The 19,150-nt window shown below is 38.9% G+C and overlaps 1 protein-coding gene across 2 annotated transcripts in view; it reads right to left on the bottom strand.

Moving 5' to 3' along the window:
• Positions 1 to 520: 520 nt before the first annotated feature.
• The window catches only part of dhx15 (DEAH (Asp-Glu-Ala-His) box helicase 15), a 39,702-nt gene continuing 21,072 nt past the window's right edge, over positions 521 to 19,150 (bottom strand). For both annotated transcript variants that reach the window (XM_062994137.1, XM_062994136.1), the window contains exons 7-14: positions 12,463 to 12,549; positions 12,132 to 12,281; positions 10,751 to 10,859; positions 6,817 to 7,008; positions 4,417 to 4,539; positions 3,037 to 3,227; positions 2,353 to 2,522; positions 521 to 1,078 (exon numbers count right to left, since the gene is read on the bottom strand). In XM_062994137.1, coding sequence (XP_062850207.1) covers positions 961 to 1,078; positions 2,353 to 2,522; positions 3,037 to 3,227; positions 4,417 to 4,539; positions 6,817 to 7,008; positions 10,751 to 10,859; positions 12,132 to 12,281; positions 12,463 to 12,549 — 1,140 coding nt within the window. In that variant the 3' untranslated portion in view covers positions 521 to 960. The remainder of the gene's footprint in view (positions 1,079 to 2,352; positions 2,523 to 3,036; positions 3,228 to 4,416; positions 4,540 to 6,816; positions 7,009 to 10,750; positions 10,860 to 12,131; positions 12,282 to 12,462; positions 12,550 to 19,150) is intronic.

Raw genomic sequence — 19,150 nt, 5'->3', positions numbered from 1 at the left:
TTTTCTCCTAATTAAAGTTTTTTGTTTGTTTATTAGGATTTTTACGTCATGTTTTACACTTTTGGTTACATTCATGACAGGACAGGTAATTACTCATTACACAAGATTCATTGGTTCACAAGGTTAATTAAACACAGTCATGGACAATTTAGTATCTCCAGTTCACCTCACTTTGCATGTTTTAGACTATGGGAGGAAACCGGAGCACCCGGAGGAAACCCACACAGACCCAGGAAGAACATGCAAACACCACACAGAAAGGAACCGGACTGTTCCACCTGGGGAGCGAACCCAGGACCTTCTTGCTGTGAAGCGACAGTGCTACCCACTTAGCCACCATCTTAATTAAAGAAAGCACAAATAGTTATGTGTTTATCAGCACAATGTCAGCACTACGCTGCCTAAATGGTGAACTAATTAATATTCTTCTTTCAAGTCTGACTAAACTAAATGCTGATTGACAAGTTATACATCTTTCCAGAAAAAAAAAAAAGCAATAAAGCATACCCTGATCCTCCGGTGATCCAAAACTGATCTCAATAGTTTTTATTGAATTCATTTGACATTTTTTAACAGAATAAACCAAGACTTGTCTACTCAGTTACATTTTCAGTAAAAGGTCGTCATGTCTCTAAGGAATGTCAACATCCATGTGAATGATCATGCAAAAAAAAGACGGTCGACGACTGTCGCTGTTGGGCGCTCGCTCCCGATCAAACCGATTCTTTGTGCCTATAGTGAACATTGTGTAAAACACCATCACAGGTCACCGGAAAGGAGATAGGAGCATATTATAAAAATAATTTTAACATTAAACTGAAACATACAAACAAGAAAAGCTAGAAATGACAATCCGATGTTGAGAAGATGACAATGTACAACATATTAGGGGTTTAGAGAAGAAACCTTATTGAGAGCTGAAGGTAAAATTTTTTATAGTCCTTTCACCACCCAAATTGTTTAGTATTGAGTGTATTCCTTGGTTTGAAGTTTAGCAACAATGCGCTCCAGCTGCCTCTTTGCTTCACACTGAGGAAAGTTGCTCAGCTCGTAGTACTGCGCCGCAATTTTCACCAGCCTGCAAGAAATAAAATTGGTATGAGCGGTGTTTAAGATGTCATTTCTCAAATATTTTCCATTTCACAACATTCTCCTTTTAACTAATGCACAAAGTGATTATCAGAACATCAGGTTCAATTTTGCAAATCTATTTTATTTGCCTGTAACCTGTATTACAAGTAGATGCATGTATGTTGAGTTGAAATCAGCCTACAAGATTTTTCAGTTCAAGTCTGTCAAACAGTCATGGACAATTTTGTATCTCCAATTTTACCTCATTTGCATGTCTACAGACTGTGGGAGAAAACCGGAGCTCCCGGAGGAAACTCCACACAGAAAGGACCCGGACCGCCCCACCTGGGGATCAAACCCAGGACCTTCTTGCTGTGAGACGACAGTGCTACCCACCGAGCCACCTCCTTTTTGGAACACCTGGATTAATTTTGCAAATTTACTTTATTTGCCTATAACCTGTATTACATACAGAAAACTGAGGCATATATTTTGAGCTTGTTGGCACACAAAGTTGCAGTGGGTGCACAGAGTATACTAGTATTACTGGGCACAAAGTGCACTATGCAGGTTTCTATAATGGTACTTTTATTTGTTAGGATATATTACACACTTTGTTTACATTAATGACAGAACAGATAATTTACTGATTTATCAGTTCAAGTCTGTCAAACACAGTCATGGACAATTTTGTATCTCCAATTCACCTCACTTGCATGTCTTGGGACTGTGGGCGGAAACCGGAGCTCCCGGAGGACACCCATGCAAACCACACAGAGAGGACCCAGACCGCTCCACCTGGGAATCGAACCTAGGACGTTCTTGCTGTGAGGTAACAGTGCTACCCACTGAGCCACCGTGCCCCTACAATGGTAATATTCAGTGAAATTTAAGTGTCAGAAATAGGTCCTTGGATTTAAAAGAAACTAAACCCACAGTCTTAAGCTAAAACAGGACACACTGCACTTATGTCAAGTATGTCACTTCACTCTCTACACACATACACTTCACTCTCTACACACATACACACACAGCTCTGGGTATAATTAAAAGATGAGTATCCGGGAAGGAAGAGTATCTGGCGCAAAAACTGCCAAATCAAACACACAGTCAAATGATCTGCTGTGGCGAGACCTAACAGGGCAGCCGGAAAGGCTCTTTCATTACTTTTTAACTTGTCTCACTTTTTTTGCCCTAGTATGAGCTTACAAATACAAAAAAAAAACAAGACACTGCAAATGTACAAATCTTTTTTCATAAAAGCAGAGATATTTAGCTTACCACTCAGGTTTAATGTCGGTACAGGTGCGGATATAGTTCTTGGTGGTCAGCACAAACTCGTTGTACAGCACCCATTCAGGCTTGTGGTCCAGCACAGTAGACGGGTGCAGCTGGACCACCTGGTTGTCCTTCACTGTCAAATAATGCCCTGTACGCTCCAGGTGGGCCACCTGATAACACAGAAGCAGCAAATTAATAACACAGCACGCACAAGGCAAGCACACACACAGGACAATTAAACATGTGGCATACAAACAGCCAGATTAAACTGGCTGATCAGTCTCAATCATTTGTATGAAGGCGAATGAAGTTTGTCTAGCTGGTAAAGGTTAATGTTGACAAATACTGGAATATTAACAGAGCAATTTAGGTCAGGTCACCAGTTTCAGGAAACCCTACTGAAGACAATCCTATTAAAAAAGTCATTTATTTTCCTTGAGCAGGCCTAAAGTACATTGATTGCTGATTATTTGCTTCTATGGTTACATTATAAAAAACACCATTAATTGTATTTTGGATAGATAAGTCATCATGCACCAAAGTGCAATTTATTATTGCTATTTAAATGATGTCTACTATGTAATAGTCTATTGACCCAAACAAACTGTACAGGCAGGTCATGCATTGTCAGGCCCAGGTACTTTAAGACATGTTGCACACCTGGCTAAGCATGCACATACACACCTGCATGAAGAAGCCAGTGACGAGTGCACGGCGGATATTTATGTAGTAATCCCGGCTTGTGAACTCTGTGCTGCGCCGAGGCAGGTTGAACCGGTCCATGATGCGTGACAGCTGCTGCCGCACGTTATCGGCTGACATCAGTGAGCGGTAGTTTACAAAATTATCATAGCACCACTGCACTGACTCATGATCTGAAACAAAAATAAATATTTTGTCATTTCTGAAACCACACTGACTTTTTCCTGTGTACAAGTTAATAGCTTATTATAACTAAAGGATACAAATGATTCAGGTCAAATCTAATAAATATAAACACCAAACATCAAAACAATGAAAAGAAAGAAACGCTAAACTCCCTAGCAAAATCTGATGGTCCACACACAAAAAAACTATGGTCAAAAGTATGTAGACACCTGCCCGAACCCCTGATGCACATTCTACAGTATGTTAAAACATGACCATGGAGTTGGCATTTTCTATACAGGCAAAACAACCTCCACTCGTTTAGAAAGACTTTCCTTTATAATGGTTTTGGTGTGTGTCTGTGGGAGAATGTGTCTATATTTGTCAAGAGAATTGTGAGGTTAGACACTAATGTTTGACAAGATCATTGTTGCTGCTACGTTTAATGAAGTTAAAAGAAGAGCTACGTGCAGGCCACTGGAGTTCCTGTATATTAGCCTGATCAAAACATTTCTTTATAAAATTCGATTAGTGCATACTGGCATAGTCATAATAGAACAGAAAAGGGTTTTACCAAAATGGTTTCCTGCCAGAAAGGAAGAATAAACTGTCTTTTATTGGACTTTTTGTTAATACTCTTGCTGTTAGTAGTGGGTGTGGAAAAAACTGAACACAACAGTTTAGAGGGACCTGTGTGTCAAGTGAAACATTTTTAAATGACAAACTAGCTCAGATGTCTTGATTCCACTTAAACTCACAGTGGTAAATGTAATTCGACAACTTTACGTACATGCTTGCTATGTCAGGCTATATTGATTTTTTCAATGGCATAAAACATTGGACCTTCAATTTATTTTTTTCCATTTATCAGCAAACAGTTATCTGCAACTAATGATTAGAAAGATTTTTTAATACTGATAAACAGATTTCTAAGATATAGCAGAACAATACTTTCAAACAAAGATGTTTTAAAAATTGCATTACAAACCCCATAATGTCAACAGCAGCTCAAATACTGCACAATGTAACAGGTAAAAAGAGACAATGCATCCTGTTGAAACTTCTAACAATTTTCTATAGTGATGATCCAAATGCTATCAACTAAATTAGGCGACATTTCAATAGGTTTAAGAAGGTCAGTATATCACAAATTTAATAAGAAAAATCTCAATCTATAGTTTTTTGTGTAGTACTCACTCTGTTTAAACGCGTGGTAGACGTTGAGCAGGGTCAGGTGGTCTCCATCAATGTGGGCAAACCTCATCTTGGCCTCGTCAGCTGCCTTCTTGGCCTCAGTGGGGCGCACAAAGCACTGTGGGACTAAACAAGGTTGGTATGGGCCCCAACACAGCCGCCCATAGGCATGAGTCAAGCGTTCAGCCAAACAGGACAAAAGGCCTAGTTGAGAGGCTAGAGCAAGGCACTGGCTATGCTATACAGAGGAATAGGGAGAGGGGGCACATGAAACGTTCTCTGGATCATATTTGGATCAGACTCTGGATTGCATTAGATAAAATTTAAAAGAAGGCAAAACTGGTGGTTTGGTATGTTAACCTAGCAACAGATCATCTCTCACCTTAGGTTTCCCCTACTCTCCCCACCCCTCCACTCAAAACACCCTAAATGATCTCACTCAATTACCATTCACTTATGGCCGCAGCACAAAGAAGACATAAATTAATTACACAGGTTTTTACGTACTTGACAGATATTAACTGCCACTCACTAATGGTTTGAAAGCACTTCTATGAAATTAGCCTGCGAATGTCAGTTTAATGACCAAATGCATGGTAGTGGAAAAAAACTGCACTTGAACTCTGGACTTGACCACTTTGTAAAACAGCTAGTAGCACACGTGAGCAGTGATATGAAATGCATACTCCTGGACAAATACATACTATATGGACAAACGTATTGGGACACCTCTTCAGATTAGATATTTCATTCAGTTGTATAAAATCAAGCACCTAGCTATATTTGTGAAATAATTGGTTGTACTAATAGGATGCCACCACTGTAACAAGTCAGTTTGTGAAATTTCACTTCCAGATTTTCCATTATCGATTGTGAGAGGAAACATTTAGGAACCACAGCAACTCAGCCATGATGTGGCAGACCATGTAAAGTTACAGTGGTCGCCGAGTGCTGAGGCACATAGTGCATAAAGTCAGCAATGCTCTGCTGACTTAATAACTACAAGGTTCCAAAGCTAATCAGGCATTAACATCAGCACAAAAACTGTGCTCCATGGCCAAGCAGCTGCATGCAAGCCTTACATCACCAAGCACAATGCCAAGCATTGAATGTTCTGGTGTAAAGCACAGACTCTGGAGCAGTAGTTCTGTGGCATGACAGAACTGAGTGCAGTCTGAAGGATCAGACTGGGTTTGGCGAATGCCAGAAGAACGTTACCTGCCTGACTGCATCGTACCACTTGTAAAGTTTGGTGTAAGTCATGTAATGCCATGGGGTTGTTTTTCCGGATGGCAATTTTATGTATTTAATACTTTGTGGGAACAGTTTAAAGGCCCTTTTCTGTTCCAGCATGATTGTGCCTCAGTGCACAAAACAAGGTCCATTAAGGCATGGTTGGGTGACTGGCCCACACAGAGCCCACACCTCAACCTCAGACACATTTACATTTTGTAGAAGCCTTTCCAGAAGAGTGGAAGCTGTTGTAGCTGCAAAGGGGGACAAACTCCATATTAATGTCTACAGAGTTAAAATCTCCTTGAGGTGTAATATGTAGGTGTCCCAATACTTTTGTCCATATAGTGTGTGTGTATATGTATGTGTGGTGCTGTAAAAAAAGTATTTGTCCATCACCCAATTTCTCATTCTATATTTATATTCACTTAGGTGATTGATTAGAGCATACGCAGCTAATTAAGAACTGTAGTTCTTCTAAACCAGGGGATTTGAACAAGCATGGATGCAACTACTCATCCAAAAAACTAGAAATCTCAAATAAGGATGTGTTTCCCAGTATCAAAGATTTCACATGTATGCTTTCTCTAAACATCTTTAAACCTGCACTTTCTGCACATGCTCACAACTGAAGTAAATCACTTATTACAAACTCTAGTAACAAAAGTAGTCTTTTCAAAATGGGCAGAAGAGAGAGAAGGTGCTGATCATTAGGTGTAATATGTTAAACGTTCACACATATGGTTTCCTTGTCCATGCACAAATGCAAGTAAAAACTTTTACATTAATAATGAGCCCTGCCAGCAGGTTTTGACTAAATGCAAAATAGAGAGCCTTACAATTTGGTTTGGATAAACCATTAAAAAAATAAACCATTAAAAATAATTTTTAAGCAGTTGTGTTAATGAGATAGATAGACAGAAAATTAAAAGAACACGAAAGAAAGAAAGAAGAACAACAAGTCTGTAGCAAGACTGTGACTTCAGTAAGAAAAAAATAAACTTTCAGTTTAGAAGCTAGCAGAGATGTGTAGATTAAAAAACTATGTGCTTAATCAAAATAAATAAATAAACACAATGGCTAAGTGACAAAACCTGTGTTGGTTTCATACAAATCTACAGACACAACTCCACACATTAGATCCAGGAAGTTGTGTTGAGTGTGTATTACCTGATAACATAGCAGTGATTGAGAGGATCTCATTGGAGCAGTTAAATTCACAACTGGCAATAACCATCTTAGCCAGCTGAGGGTCCAGGGGAAACTCTGCCATCATGGAGCCTAACTCAGTCAGATCTCCATCGTCATTCAGTGCTGCCAGGTAATTCAGCAGCTCCAGAGCACGCATCAGAGTCTCAGGAGCTGGTGAGGATCAATGTATAATGTAAGAACACAGTAGTGAAGCAGTACTGATCATGTTATTCAGTTCGTCATCTAAGAAACTGAAGGCATTCTGTTACAAAATGGTTACTAAATACTAGAGCCATTGTCTCATTTGATACAGGAAATCAAAATAAGATGTTACCCCAACACCCAGCCCCCTAGCACAACTTTAACTATGTTCTTCATTAAATAGTTAATAAACACTAACTAAAGCGAGCTGGCTGGATTCACCAAAAAGCCCAGTGTATAAAGCACAGTTGCATGCTAATGAATGGTACCAGCTAGGATGAACCAAGGCCGAATCAACTCTCAGCCAGGTGTGGGAGAACTAATACAGCAAAAGCAGCATTGCTATGTCTAAGTCAGCTGTTGCTACAAGTGGAGAGGGAGTTTAAAATTGGTCTATTTACCACAGTGAAGTGCAACCATTAGAATAATACTTACATTTATATTAATACTGACTAACGTTTTAAACACATGAAATTGGTTTACTTTACTAAAATATAAAAGGTTATAAAATAAAAAGGTTTTCGGTATATTTTGGTATATTTAGGCTGGTAGGAAAACCGGCAGGCACAGGTTTGCAAGGCAAGAAAATTAAATAATGAACCAGCAGCCAAGCCATACACACAATTTAAGTAGATTGTTATGTAGTTATGCAGCTGTCAAGTTGTATTGGTCATACAACAATCTCACTGTTTAGACTGAGGACCCATTGCTGTAGATTGGATACTTATATAACCACATTCAAGACTGTCCCAACTCTGAAACAAGATATGTGCTGCATTTATCACCACCAATGATGACTTAGAAAATGGTTTTTCAAACCCTGGGTTACAACCCTTGGGTGGGCCGCAAGCCCAAAAAATGGGTTGCAGAGAAAAATTATAAGAATGAAATAAATGATGAATTTTAACAAGCATAAACACAAAATGAACTCGTAACATAAACCCTCCACAAGGTGGCGTATGTAAACATCTTGTAAACCAGACAGATTGCCACAATTTTAGAATTAAGTGTACTTTGTTTTGTGTTTCATTTTAATGCATTGTTTCTGTTGCCCGAGTCAGGGTAAAAATGATTGATAAAATGTGGGTCGTTTAAAAAAATATATATATGAGGCAAGTGTGGTTGCTACTTTCAGGTTACTTTGGCTGACAAAAAAAGAAGAGTATTAAATGTTGTAATGAATTTACCACTATACTAGATATCTTCTATTTACACGTTCACTGCTTGTTATACATCAGTTTAAAAACCCACTGGAATGAATACACCCATAAGCAACATTTAAATTACTTTTTTAACCTTTAGACATGGAACGGCAGTCTAACCACTAGTTTCAGGTTAAGTGAAAATGGTCTGCTGAGCACAGAAAATGCAATGTTTCACAGTAAGTAAAAGAAATTGTTTAATAAGCAACAGACATTAGTAGTTTAAACTTTGTATTGACCATGTGCACCAATGATTTTCCCCCTGGTTTGGTAAAAGCATGTAGCATTAGATATGCTAGCTCAAGTTCTACTTTGAGGGAAAATTGGAAGTGAAAGTTGTGCAGTGAAGCCAGGTGGAAAATGTAATCATACACCGTGCACACTCATCAGAAATAAACTACTGACTGCTATAGCACCAGAGGTGCTGATATGTTAAACCAAAGACCAAATCGAAAAGCAAGAGAAAAACTTCGAAGCAAGAGTAAACGGTTTTTCAAGTTTCACTAGGATAAATCATATTAGCTTCTTCTATCACTTGAAACATCTGTTTCTGAAGCAGCAAATATGTACACCATAGGCATGTGTACTGGGCACAATAGATGGTTAGAAAAATAACTTGATTGTGTGTGTGTGTGTGTGTGTGTGTATAAATACAGCCTCAACTGTTTGAATAGCTAGTTTTTGCTTTAAATAAACTTTAGTTAAATGATACAGCAAATAAAGAAAATGATTGATGTAGTATTTAGAGTACCAGAATATTTTATTAACATCATGCTTAATGAACTGCTACATATTTACATGCTAAATGTTTACAATGTTTTCTATGTTTACAGGTATGAATGTGTGTGTGTTAGAGAGAGAGTGAGCTGTGTGAATAAGATTGTCTGTATTGTATTTTTCGTGCACTGCAAGCATCTGTGTAACCAAAAACAAATTCCTTGTATGTGTAAGCATACTTGGCCAATAAAGCCCGATTCTGATTCTGATATTATTGCTGATCATAAAACCTAATAGTAGTCTGTGGGACCTAAAGTTGGGTTACAACATAATTACACCACGCTTTAGTAAACCATAATTATTGCAGAACAATGATCCCAAGCATGTTGAGTTGACCAAAGCTGCTTAAAGAATCAGTCCTAGAATATCCTGAAGTGGACTTCGCAGTCCAAATGTAAAACCCATTGAAAATTGTTGGTGGGATTTAAAGAAAGTACTTTCAGCATAAAAGCCATCAAACCTCAATGAGCTGGACACTTTTGTAAGAAAATAATGGGTGAAGATTCCATAAGAAGCTTTGTTAGCATTTACAAAAATTCGAGTTTTTTAAGGCAAAAAAAATACTGAAGTTAAAGGATGATTAATGATGCACATTGACATGAGGAAAACTAACTATTTTTTAATTTAAACTCAAAATTAACAATTAAATTAAAATGTCGAAATTGCTTGTGTGTATTGATAAATAATATTTCTATTTACTGAGACTATTATCAATTATTTTACATGTACATTTTACACTTTCAGCATTTAGCAGACGCCTTTATCCAAAGCGACTTACAGTACTGTGACAGTATACAGTTTAAGCAATTGATGGTTAAGGGCCTTGCTCAAGGGCCCAACAGTGGCAACCTTGCAGTGCTTGGGCTTGAACCAGTGACCTTTCGATTACTAGTCCTGTACCTTAACCTCTAGACTACAACTGCCCTATTATTATCTTCATTTAACATAATATCAATAAAAATGAGCAGAGAAAATATTTTCAATAGCAACAGTATATAAAAATTTATTAAATGCTATTTTCAACTAAGATTTAAGCATAATTTAAGGTTTGAGCATAGGGTTTAGAGCATTTGTAGATATTGCTGCTTCAGCAGCACAGTGATGGGTTTTTAAATTCCATTAGATCCATTAGATCCAATAAATCAAGAATTTAGTAAATTAGTGAGTAGAACTAAAACCAATAACCAGACAGTTTTATAACACTTTAAATTTGCTGAAATCTCCTTAGCTAATTCACATTTAAGTCACCAAGTGACATGATGGCTGAATTGAGTTGATGCATCATTCCCATCTAAAGTTCATTATTTTAATAAATAATACATATACTACTTAAATTACTCTGTTTAATAGTCTATGGTTTAAAATACAGCCTTTCAGTTTCAGCAAGAACAATAGTGGCAGTTGTAGCCTAGCGGTTAAGGTGCTGGACTAGTAATCGAAGGGTTGCTGGTTCAAGCCCCAGCACTGCCAGGATGCTATTTTTGGGCCCTTGAGCAAGTTCCTTAACCCTCAATTGCTTAGGCAATGTATGGTAAGTCGCTTTAAATAAATGTAAATGTAATGTGATCCAGCCAGCTTAACTTATGCAAAAGGCAAACTGCAGCATGTATGCTACCATTCGACGTTATATATGAAGACATGATACCTAAAGCACCTTCTACACCTTTTATAAGACAAGTTCCTGTCTAACCGTTAATCAGAATACACAGACGCCAGACGTGTCTCGGACATACCTGGTGGGTCCATGAAGTCGAAATGCACCAGGTCATCAATTCCAAGTTTCTTCAGCTGTAACACTACAGATCCCAGGTTGGACCTCAGAATTTCTGGATACGTGTTATCCTAGAACAGGAAGCAAGAGAAAAAGCAAATGAGAGAGTATAAGGAGAATAAATTAGTCTGGGTTTCCCATCAGGCACTAACACATTCTCGTGTGTCAAGAGAGCCGAGAGTGGTGCATTTGAGGAGCTATTTAACATGTTTTAAAATTCACTTTGTCGCCCCATGCGACAGGGAAGAATTACCCTGTTTAACAGGAAGACTGTTCACTTGCCCATTTGTCAGGATGTCTTATTTTCAGTATGTCTAGTTATCAATTAAAAAAAAAGAAAGAAAAAGAAATGGAGCCATCTGGCAAGACTAAAGACCTATTCAGAGAGCAAAGTAGTACTAATGGCTTAATGGCTGTCCTCACTGCATGTTCCAACAGCTAGACTTCAAATTAATGTCAATGTTGGAAATCATACAAAAGCTAGTGCACTAATTTCTATCATGTTTTCAATCACAGATTACTAGAAGAGAAAGTATTCAATTGGGATCTACAGTATTGTTATTATTTATGAGGCACTTGGGTGATGCAGCGGTAAAGTACTGAGGTACTTCATATTTGAAATCTGGGGTTCAAATATAAGTGGTAATAAGTGGCCAGTCGGGGTGTTTACACAGACATGATTGTTAGTGTATGGGAGTAAAAATAGCATTAAAATAGTATAAGGAAGGGCATCTGGCATTTGAACTGGTCTGGTATGCGGAGCAGATCCGCAGTGGCAATCCCTAATGCATATACAGCCAAATGAAAGCAGCCCAAAAAGTATTGATGCTGTTTATTATTATTTATTTTCCTACTAATCAATTTCTATCCAATTACCGCAATTCATTACGCTTCCTCTCCACTGATGTTGATGATCACCCTGCTTGTGGAGAGCTGTGACTAAGACACAGCCCCTCCGACAGGTGCGCAGTACCCGACTGCATCTTTTCACCTGCACGAGGCGAGTTCATATGTGGATCACCTTGTCTCTGTGCAGGAACCATTAATTAACCAGCAGTGGTCGTAATTGCATCAGTTATTAGGAATCCCCTCAGACACCCTCCCTGTAAACGAGCCAATCATTGTTCATGTAGGCACCCAGGCTGCTGGTAGCAGGGGTGAAATCCGAACCGACGAGTTCGCTAGCATGTTTTACCAGTACGCCACATGAGCGCCCTCGCTGCTGTTTAATAATATGTTAAACACAAACATGACGAGATATGTTTTTGGTACTTAACATGCTACTGTTGATGTATTTTGTATTAGCACTTATCTAATCGCCAAGTTTCACTGACTTTACTCACCTGCATCTCAGTCTTGTATGCCTTCTCTGTGTATAGGCGGAAACATTTTCCAGGCCGAGTACGCCCGGCTCTTCCCGCCCTCTGCTGAGCTGATGCTTTACTGATGGCAGTGACTAGCAGCGACTCCACCCTAATTCGAGGGTTATACACCTGTAAAACAGAGTCCCACAGCAATCTTTTAAATGACAATTGCAGTAAGCCAGAGGCCAACCACCTAACTAGCTTCATTTCAGGTCACCGCCACTTCATTTATCTGGGGATTTCAAAAGCGACAGAAAAATATAAAAGAAGTGACATTAAACAAGGACGACAGAGCATGACAACGACTAACCTTTTGCTTTGCAAAGCCAGGATCGATGACAAACACCACGCCGTCGATGGTCAGCGACGTCTCAGCAATGTTTGTAGACACCACAACCTGTAGAAGCAGAACTTGTGAGAACGGTCGCCTGGTAAACAAAACATTTTCTAAAAGCTTAATGGGATTTAACAGTTTACTGCCGAAGCATTAAATGTCAACCTTACACACTTCACTTACTATTGATAAAAAAATGATCAGGAGAAGTAATGACTTTTTCCAATGGCAGAGTAGGATTGATCAGTCTGAACTATCTTACATTTATGAACTATTAATACCACGTTCTCTAAAATACCAACCTATACCCTAAAGCCGAGCTCATTCCATTTTAGTAAGTACACCTGCTGGAATTTCCAAGCAATCTCTAATCGCAGAGAAAATCTATGAGATCCTGAAATAAGTTAAAGGATGTGGACAGGAAACAAAAACAGTGTCAAGTTCTCTAATTACTACTACAATGTGATTTTTATGGTGCAAAACACACAGGACTCACAGCTTATGCTATATTTTTGCTATTTTACTGAACTTTGAAGCAAACAATTCCTATATGTCCCAGCGTTGCCTCCCTGTATCTACACTCACTGTTCATTTTACTCTACATACCTTTTTAGCCTGCTTTCACCCTGTTCTTCAATGGTCAGGACCCCCACAGAGCAGGTATTATTTAGGTGGTGGATCATTCTCAGCACGGCAGTGACAATGACATGGAGGTGGTGTGTTAGTGTGTGTTGTGCTGGTATGAGTGGATCATTTACATTTACGGCATTTAGCAGACGCTTTTATCCAAAGCGACATACAGTTATGACTGAACACAATTTTTTTTTGAGCAATTGAGGGTTGAGGGCCTTGTTCAGGGGCCCAACACAGTGGCAACTTGGCGGTGGTGGGGCTTGAACCGGCAACCTTTAGATTACTAGTCCAGTACCGTAACCACTGCGCTATCACTGCCCCTCAGACACAGGATCAGACACAGCAGCACTGCTGGAGTTTTTAAATACCGTGTCCACTCACTGTCCACTCTATTAGACACACCTACCTAGTTGGTTCACCTTGTAGATGTAAAGTCAGATACGATCGCTCATCTATTGCTGCTGTTTGAGTTGGTCATCTTCTAGACCTTCATCAGTGGTCACAGGACGCTGCCCACGAGGCGCTGTTGGCTGGATATATTTTTGGTTGGTGGACTATTCTCAGTCCAGCAGTGACAGTGAGGTTTTTAAAAACTCCATCAGCACTGCTGTGTCTGTTCCACTCATACCAGCACAACACACACTAACACACCACCACCATGTCAGTGTCACTGTAGTGCTGAGAATGACCCACTACCCAAATAATACCTACCCTGTAGTGGTCATGTGGTGGTCCTGACTATTGAAGAACAGCATGAAAGGGGGCTAAAAAAGCATGCGAGAGACAGACAGACTACAGTCAGTAATTGTAGAACTACAAAGTGCTTCTATATGGTAAGTGGAGCTGATAAAATGGACAGTGAGTGTAGAAACAAGGAGGTGGTTTTAATGTTATGGCTGATCGGTGTATTTTACTAGGGTCTGTCTTATATTTGTGTATTCAGTCTTTTATTAGTAGAAAATCTGAGAACCGTTTTGAAATTGCTAAAGACAAAAAAAAAAACCTGTTTGAAGTTTCAGTTGAAAAGCAGTGAAGTTTAACTGGCTTGTATTAGGGTGGCAGATGTTTAATTGCTTTTATATTTTCTTTAAACTTAAGAAACAGTTCTTTAAAGAGCACCAAGTTCAACTTTAATGGCAAAGACCACTAACTAAATCCAACAGGGCAACAGCCCAACCAGTTGTTGCAGTCTGAGGCAGAGCACTTTCCTCTGAGCAGCCTATTCACACATTATTGCTCCACTTTCTGTAAGACATGCAGGGGAACAGTGTGATGCTTATTTTTTATTTATTTATTTTTTTACTGAGGCCACCTACCTCTGAGTTTTTAATTATTCATGTCACTTCACTGTTTTATTTACTCACGCTCTTAGTTTTAGAGCATAGGTGGCCTCATGTGTAGTATGGTAACACGCCAAGCAGCACACTGTTGACGCCTTTGATAATCCAAAAGAACAACGCGTCTGTTCAAGAAAAAAAATAAAAGTGATGAGAAGAGGGCGGTGAGAGAAGGGATTTATGCTATAAATTGCTTTAGAGAAAGCTGGCACATTTGGACAAACAAAGTAACAGTGCTGGATGATTCATGCACAGTGAGGTCCTTACAGCATGTGAATCATGATGTTGCATAAAACCAAATTAAAATCAATGACTAGCACAGGGAGAGCTCCTAACCTCCACATATACAGCTAATTAAATAATGCTAGACTCTCAAGGCAAAAAGACTTTATTCAAATCTTAAATACACCAATTTAAAAAATCAATAATGAAAAAAAAATAGTAATCATAGCCTGCAAACAGCAAAACGGTGCTTAAGACGCCGAGTGAAGAGCTGTGGGATTAGTTGTCGGATTTGCAGCCAGCGGATCAAAGCATCAGAGGCAACCGCACCATTTATTTTCTCTCAAACTTAATAGAGCACACAAATACATAGGCGCGAGAGAGGAAAGCAAACAGGAGGGCCAGTAAAAATGTCTGGGGGGACTAGAGTCTGTCTAGAGTTAAGAATCTCCCGGTCTCAGATCCTTTTCTATTACTATTATCCCCTGAAGCAGGTCTGTCCGAGAGAAATGACGCATGAATCGGAGCAGAGAAATCAAATGAGTCACATCACCCTATGGGTCTCTATATCAGGATTTATGCAATTTGTACGGGGAGGACACAGGATCCAAAGAAAGAGAATGCAGGCTATGGAGAGCAGTAGCTTCTTGATGGAAACTTGGCCTAGTGGTGACTGTTAGATAAGTGCTTCGTAAAGTAGATTTATACTTTTGTTCATTAATTTAAAAAAAACAAAAAAACAACTAGTAGTTCACAGTTCCACCTTAATAAAAAGCAGAGCCAATCAGCCCACAACCACTGAGAGCCTGTGACAACCTATCAGGGTCTGAATGTGGTGCAAATAAACTGCAGTCTTTTACTCTAAAAATATCCAATACGAAACAGGAATGCTACCCATCCCTAACAATGTCTTGTAAAAATGATAAGAGAATTATAGCTAGATGCATCTGTGGCACATCGGTTAAGTACACTAGCCCTGTACTGCCAAAATACAGTGATGCCCAGAATGGCAGTGTGGCTAAAACACCCTAGCAACTGGAAGGTGCACTTGTCAGTGTGCTCTCAGTACTGGTCCCATCCCAGATAAAAATAACGAGTTGTTTAAGTCAGGGTGTCTGAAAGCTGAGACTGCTACTGCGGCTAGTTCGCCATCCCTATGCTAAAACCGAAGAGCTGCTGTTGCATCAAATTCTGAATTCTCTGCAGATTGGACTTCATTTACAATAACAAGATCATAATTAATACATGAGCTAATCAGGGTCATACTAAATAAATGCACTAAGTCAAGTTTGAAAACCCACTATGGCAACCTGGTTAACATATGACTATACAACAAACTGATGTTGCACTATATTAACTTTTATGACTACTAGTATCACTGAGATCAGCCACACTGCTAATATTGATCATGGGGCAGTTGTAGCCGAGGGGTTAGGGTACTGGACTACTGGTTCAAACCCTACCACTGCCAGGTTGCCACTGTTGGGCCCTTGAGCAAGGCCCTTAACCCTTAATTGCTTAGACTGTATACTGTGTCACTTTGGATAAAAGCATCTGATAAATGCTGATAATGTAAATGATCAAAAAGGCTAGTCTCAGTCTAAAATAGTTGTATTAGCACTGTGCATATAGACAAACAAAGCATAGGTATTGTAAATGTGATGGAATGGGGAGACATACAAACTTCTATGTAAACCAATAAAAAATTTCTAGCCATAAATTCTCCACACACAAAAGGGTGCAATAGACATACTTAGACTGAGGATATGCTGGTCATCTCATCAACTTGATCCACTACATAAAGGGAAAAGCTACTGCAGCCAACAATACTTCAGAGCATTTTAGTGGTTTGGACATGGAGGAAAAAGGTCCTGGTAACATTGCAAAGGATTTCAGTTTTTAAAAATTCAACTAGTCAACGATCTGCTTTTACAAATATTCCAGGGAAGTAGAAACGGAAATGATCTAAAGGTGAGTGCATCAGCTCAAATTGCATACCAAAAGCAATTGATTTAATACAAACCTTGATCCACAATCATTGACCCACAGGGTGGAGAGAAATTGCATCTTTATGGATTCAATGATCCGAAAGCAAAGGGTCCGGAACAAATGTGGTCAGCTGAGCACATAAGGCCAAGATGGGCGATATCGTACTTGGCTGAGTTTAATCATAACAACTGAAGTGAAGAATTTAGAAAATTATGTGTCCTGGCCTACCCTTCATCATAGCACTAATAACTTGGTTCCATTTTTACCCTACATGTAGAAATCTTCACTTTGCTTCAGTTTAAAGAAGAACTGTCACAAATAATACTGCTATATTGTTGCAATATGAGTGCTGCAGTAAAATAAGAACAACAGTAAGTGGCTAGGTTGGGCTAGTGACAAAATTGGCTGTTTCTGGGAGGCAAAACAACAGAATTTACTCCGCTGATGCTGCAACAGCGATGATTACTGTTTGGTTGAGGAATACAGGAAGCACAGCCTGTCTCTGTGCCCTTTCTAGGAACATGCTGCTGGCTGGCATGAAGAGGGAAGGCATGTGCTAGTCAGTGACCCTGATCAGCAGGCATATAGCACATGTATCACCAAAGACCATCTCAAAAAGAAATTGGATCTGTAACAGGGCTCTAGACTAACTTTTTGCACTGGTACGCCTAACTTTTTTTCTTAGGTGCACCAGCACAAAAGTTAGGTGCACCCAAATTTTTCGACCGCATCATATTCAACACCTCAGTTTTACAGCTTAATTTTTTTTTTTTTTTTTTTTTAATCACTGTCCTTATAGGGAATATTGACTTGTAAATGATTAACTAACACTCTGGTTAAGTTCTTTATTTGAAGCACAATTCTACAAGAAAGGTAACTTACTGAAAAAGTGTTGGTGCTTAAAGTGCTTCACTGAGCTGAAATTTAAGATAAATGAAATAAAAAGAAAATGTAAATTAAAAGTACAAGTTTTTTGAGGGCTTCAAACTGCACATCTCATTTAATGATAAGAATATTACATATGGTTAATGCAGTAACGAGACGCATATTATTGACATAGGCTACATGACATTATAATATTTTGAGTCAGTTTGCCACTGATATTTTTAAAGTGCCTTAAAAAAAAGATGAACTGTGTGATGACATGGTAAAAGTAACCCGGACAGAACGAACAATGCTTAACGTGAAGTAAATCCAGCTAAACACAGATACATGTGGAGCTGTTAGACTGGATTTGATGGTTATTTCACACAGATGTTTGTTTGTATCATGGAACTAATGATGTTTTATCTACCGAGTCGAGCGCTGATCAAATCGGTTATTTACATTGAGAGTCGCGGTGAAAGCGAAGCGCAAAACTCTTCTCACGTCAATGAACTAAAGAAAACAACAACTGAGACAAACACGTCACGTCTTCTTATCACCGATATTTGTTTGATGTTTTTACATAAAAACCAACATCTGTAACAGCAGCACAGATGCTCACATATCCTACACACTCCGCCATGATATTACTACTCTTAACTTTCGCTGTGTAACGCCCACCGTTGATGATGCTGGTCCCGCCCTTCACTATCTCTGATTGGTTTAGACATATAGATATGATTAGATATGGGTCTAATGTGTGTCTGTTGTTGCACCGGAGACGTTCAGTCACAGAGACTTTTTTTCCCCCTCGAACGGCTGGTTGCACCGGTGCGACCTCAGATTTTTTTCAGTCGCACCATTAACAAATTAGGTCCAAATTGGTCGCACTCTAGAGCCCTGTGTAATATGGTTTATCAACTACAAAATATGTCATGTGATTTCAGGCTATAGCTACTGGACGGCGGCACCAGCTGAAGCTTTCCTGTCCAATTAATGTAATCATTTCACTTCAGATTTCCTATGCAGGGCAAATCCGAGAGGAATCCCCATATGCTAGACTTTTAATGAGGTGCAAGCAAAATGTAAAGCCAGCTAATCTCATAAGAGAGATGTATGTAAGTATGTAACTAATAAAAATCCTTTTTTAGGAAAAACTGGGACATTTAGTCAAATGTGATAAAAAGAAGGTGGTGATCTGTTCTTTAGTTTGAACCTTAATTCAACTGACAAAAGAACAAAAAAGATTGTGTTTTCCACTGATGAATTTTTAATTTGTTTATATTCACAAAATACAATTACTACCTGGAACAAGGGAAAATATTGGGACAAGGCAACAAGAGTGCAAAGTTTATACTACACTTAAGTTATACAGTTTTAGAACATCCCACAATAAGCAGGTAATAAGTGAGGGTATCATGATTGCATATAGAAGCTAAATTCACCAAAGACTCAGTCTTTGCCAGCAAATGAGTCGTGGCTCGTGAGAAATAGGTCAGTCAGCTCAAAAAGAACATTTCTCTGTGGAAGATTGCAAATTAATAAGGTCTCTCACCATCTACTGTACATATTATCATGAAAAGACTGGTAAATATCAGTCACTGTAAGGCCAAAAAAGG

This window comes from Trichomycterus rosablanca, chromosome 4, assembly GCF_030014385.1.
Source record: "Trichomycterus rosablanca isolate fTriRos1 chromosome 4, fTriRos1.hap1, whole genome shotgun sequence".
NCBI lineage: Eukaryota > Metazoa > Chordata > Actinopteri > Siluriformes > Trichomycteridae > Trichomycterus > Trichomycterus rosablanca.
This window is presented reverse-complemented; position numbering and strand designations above follow the sequence as displayed.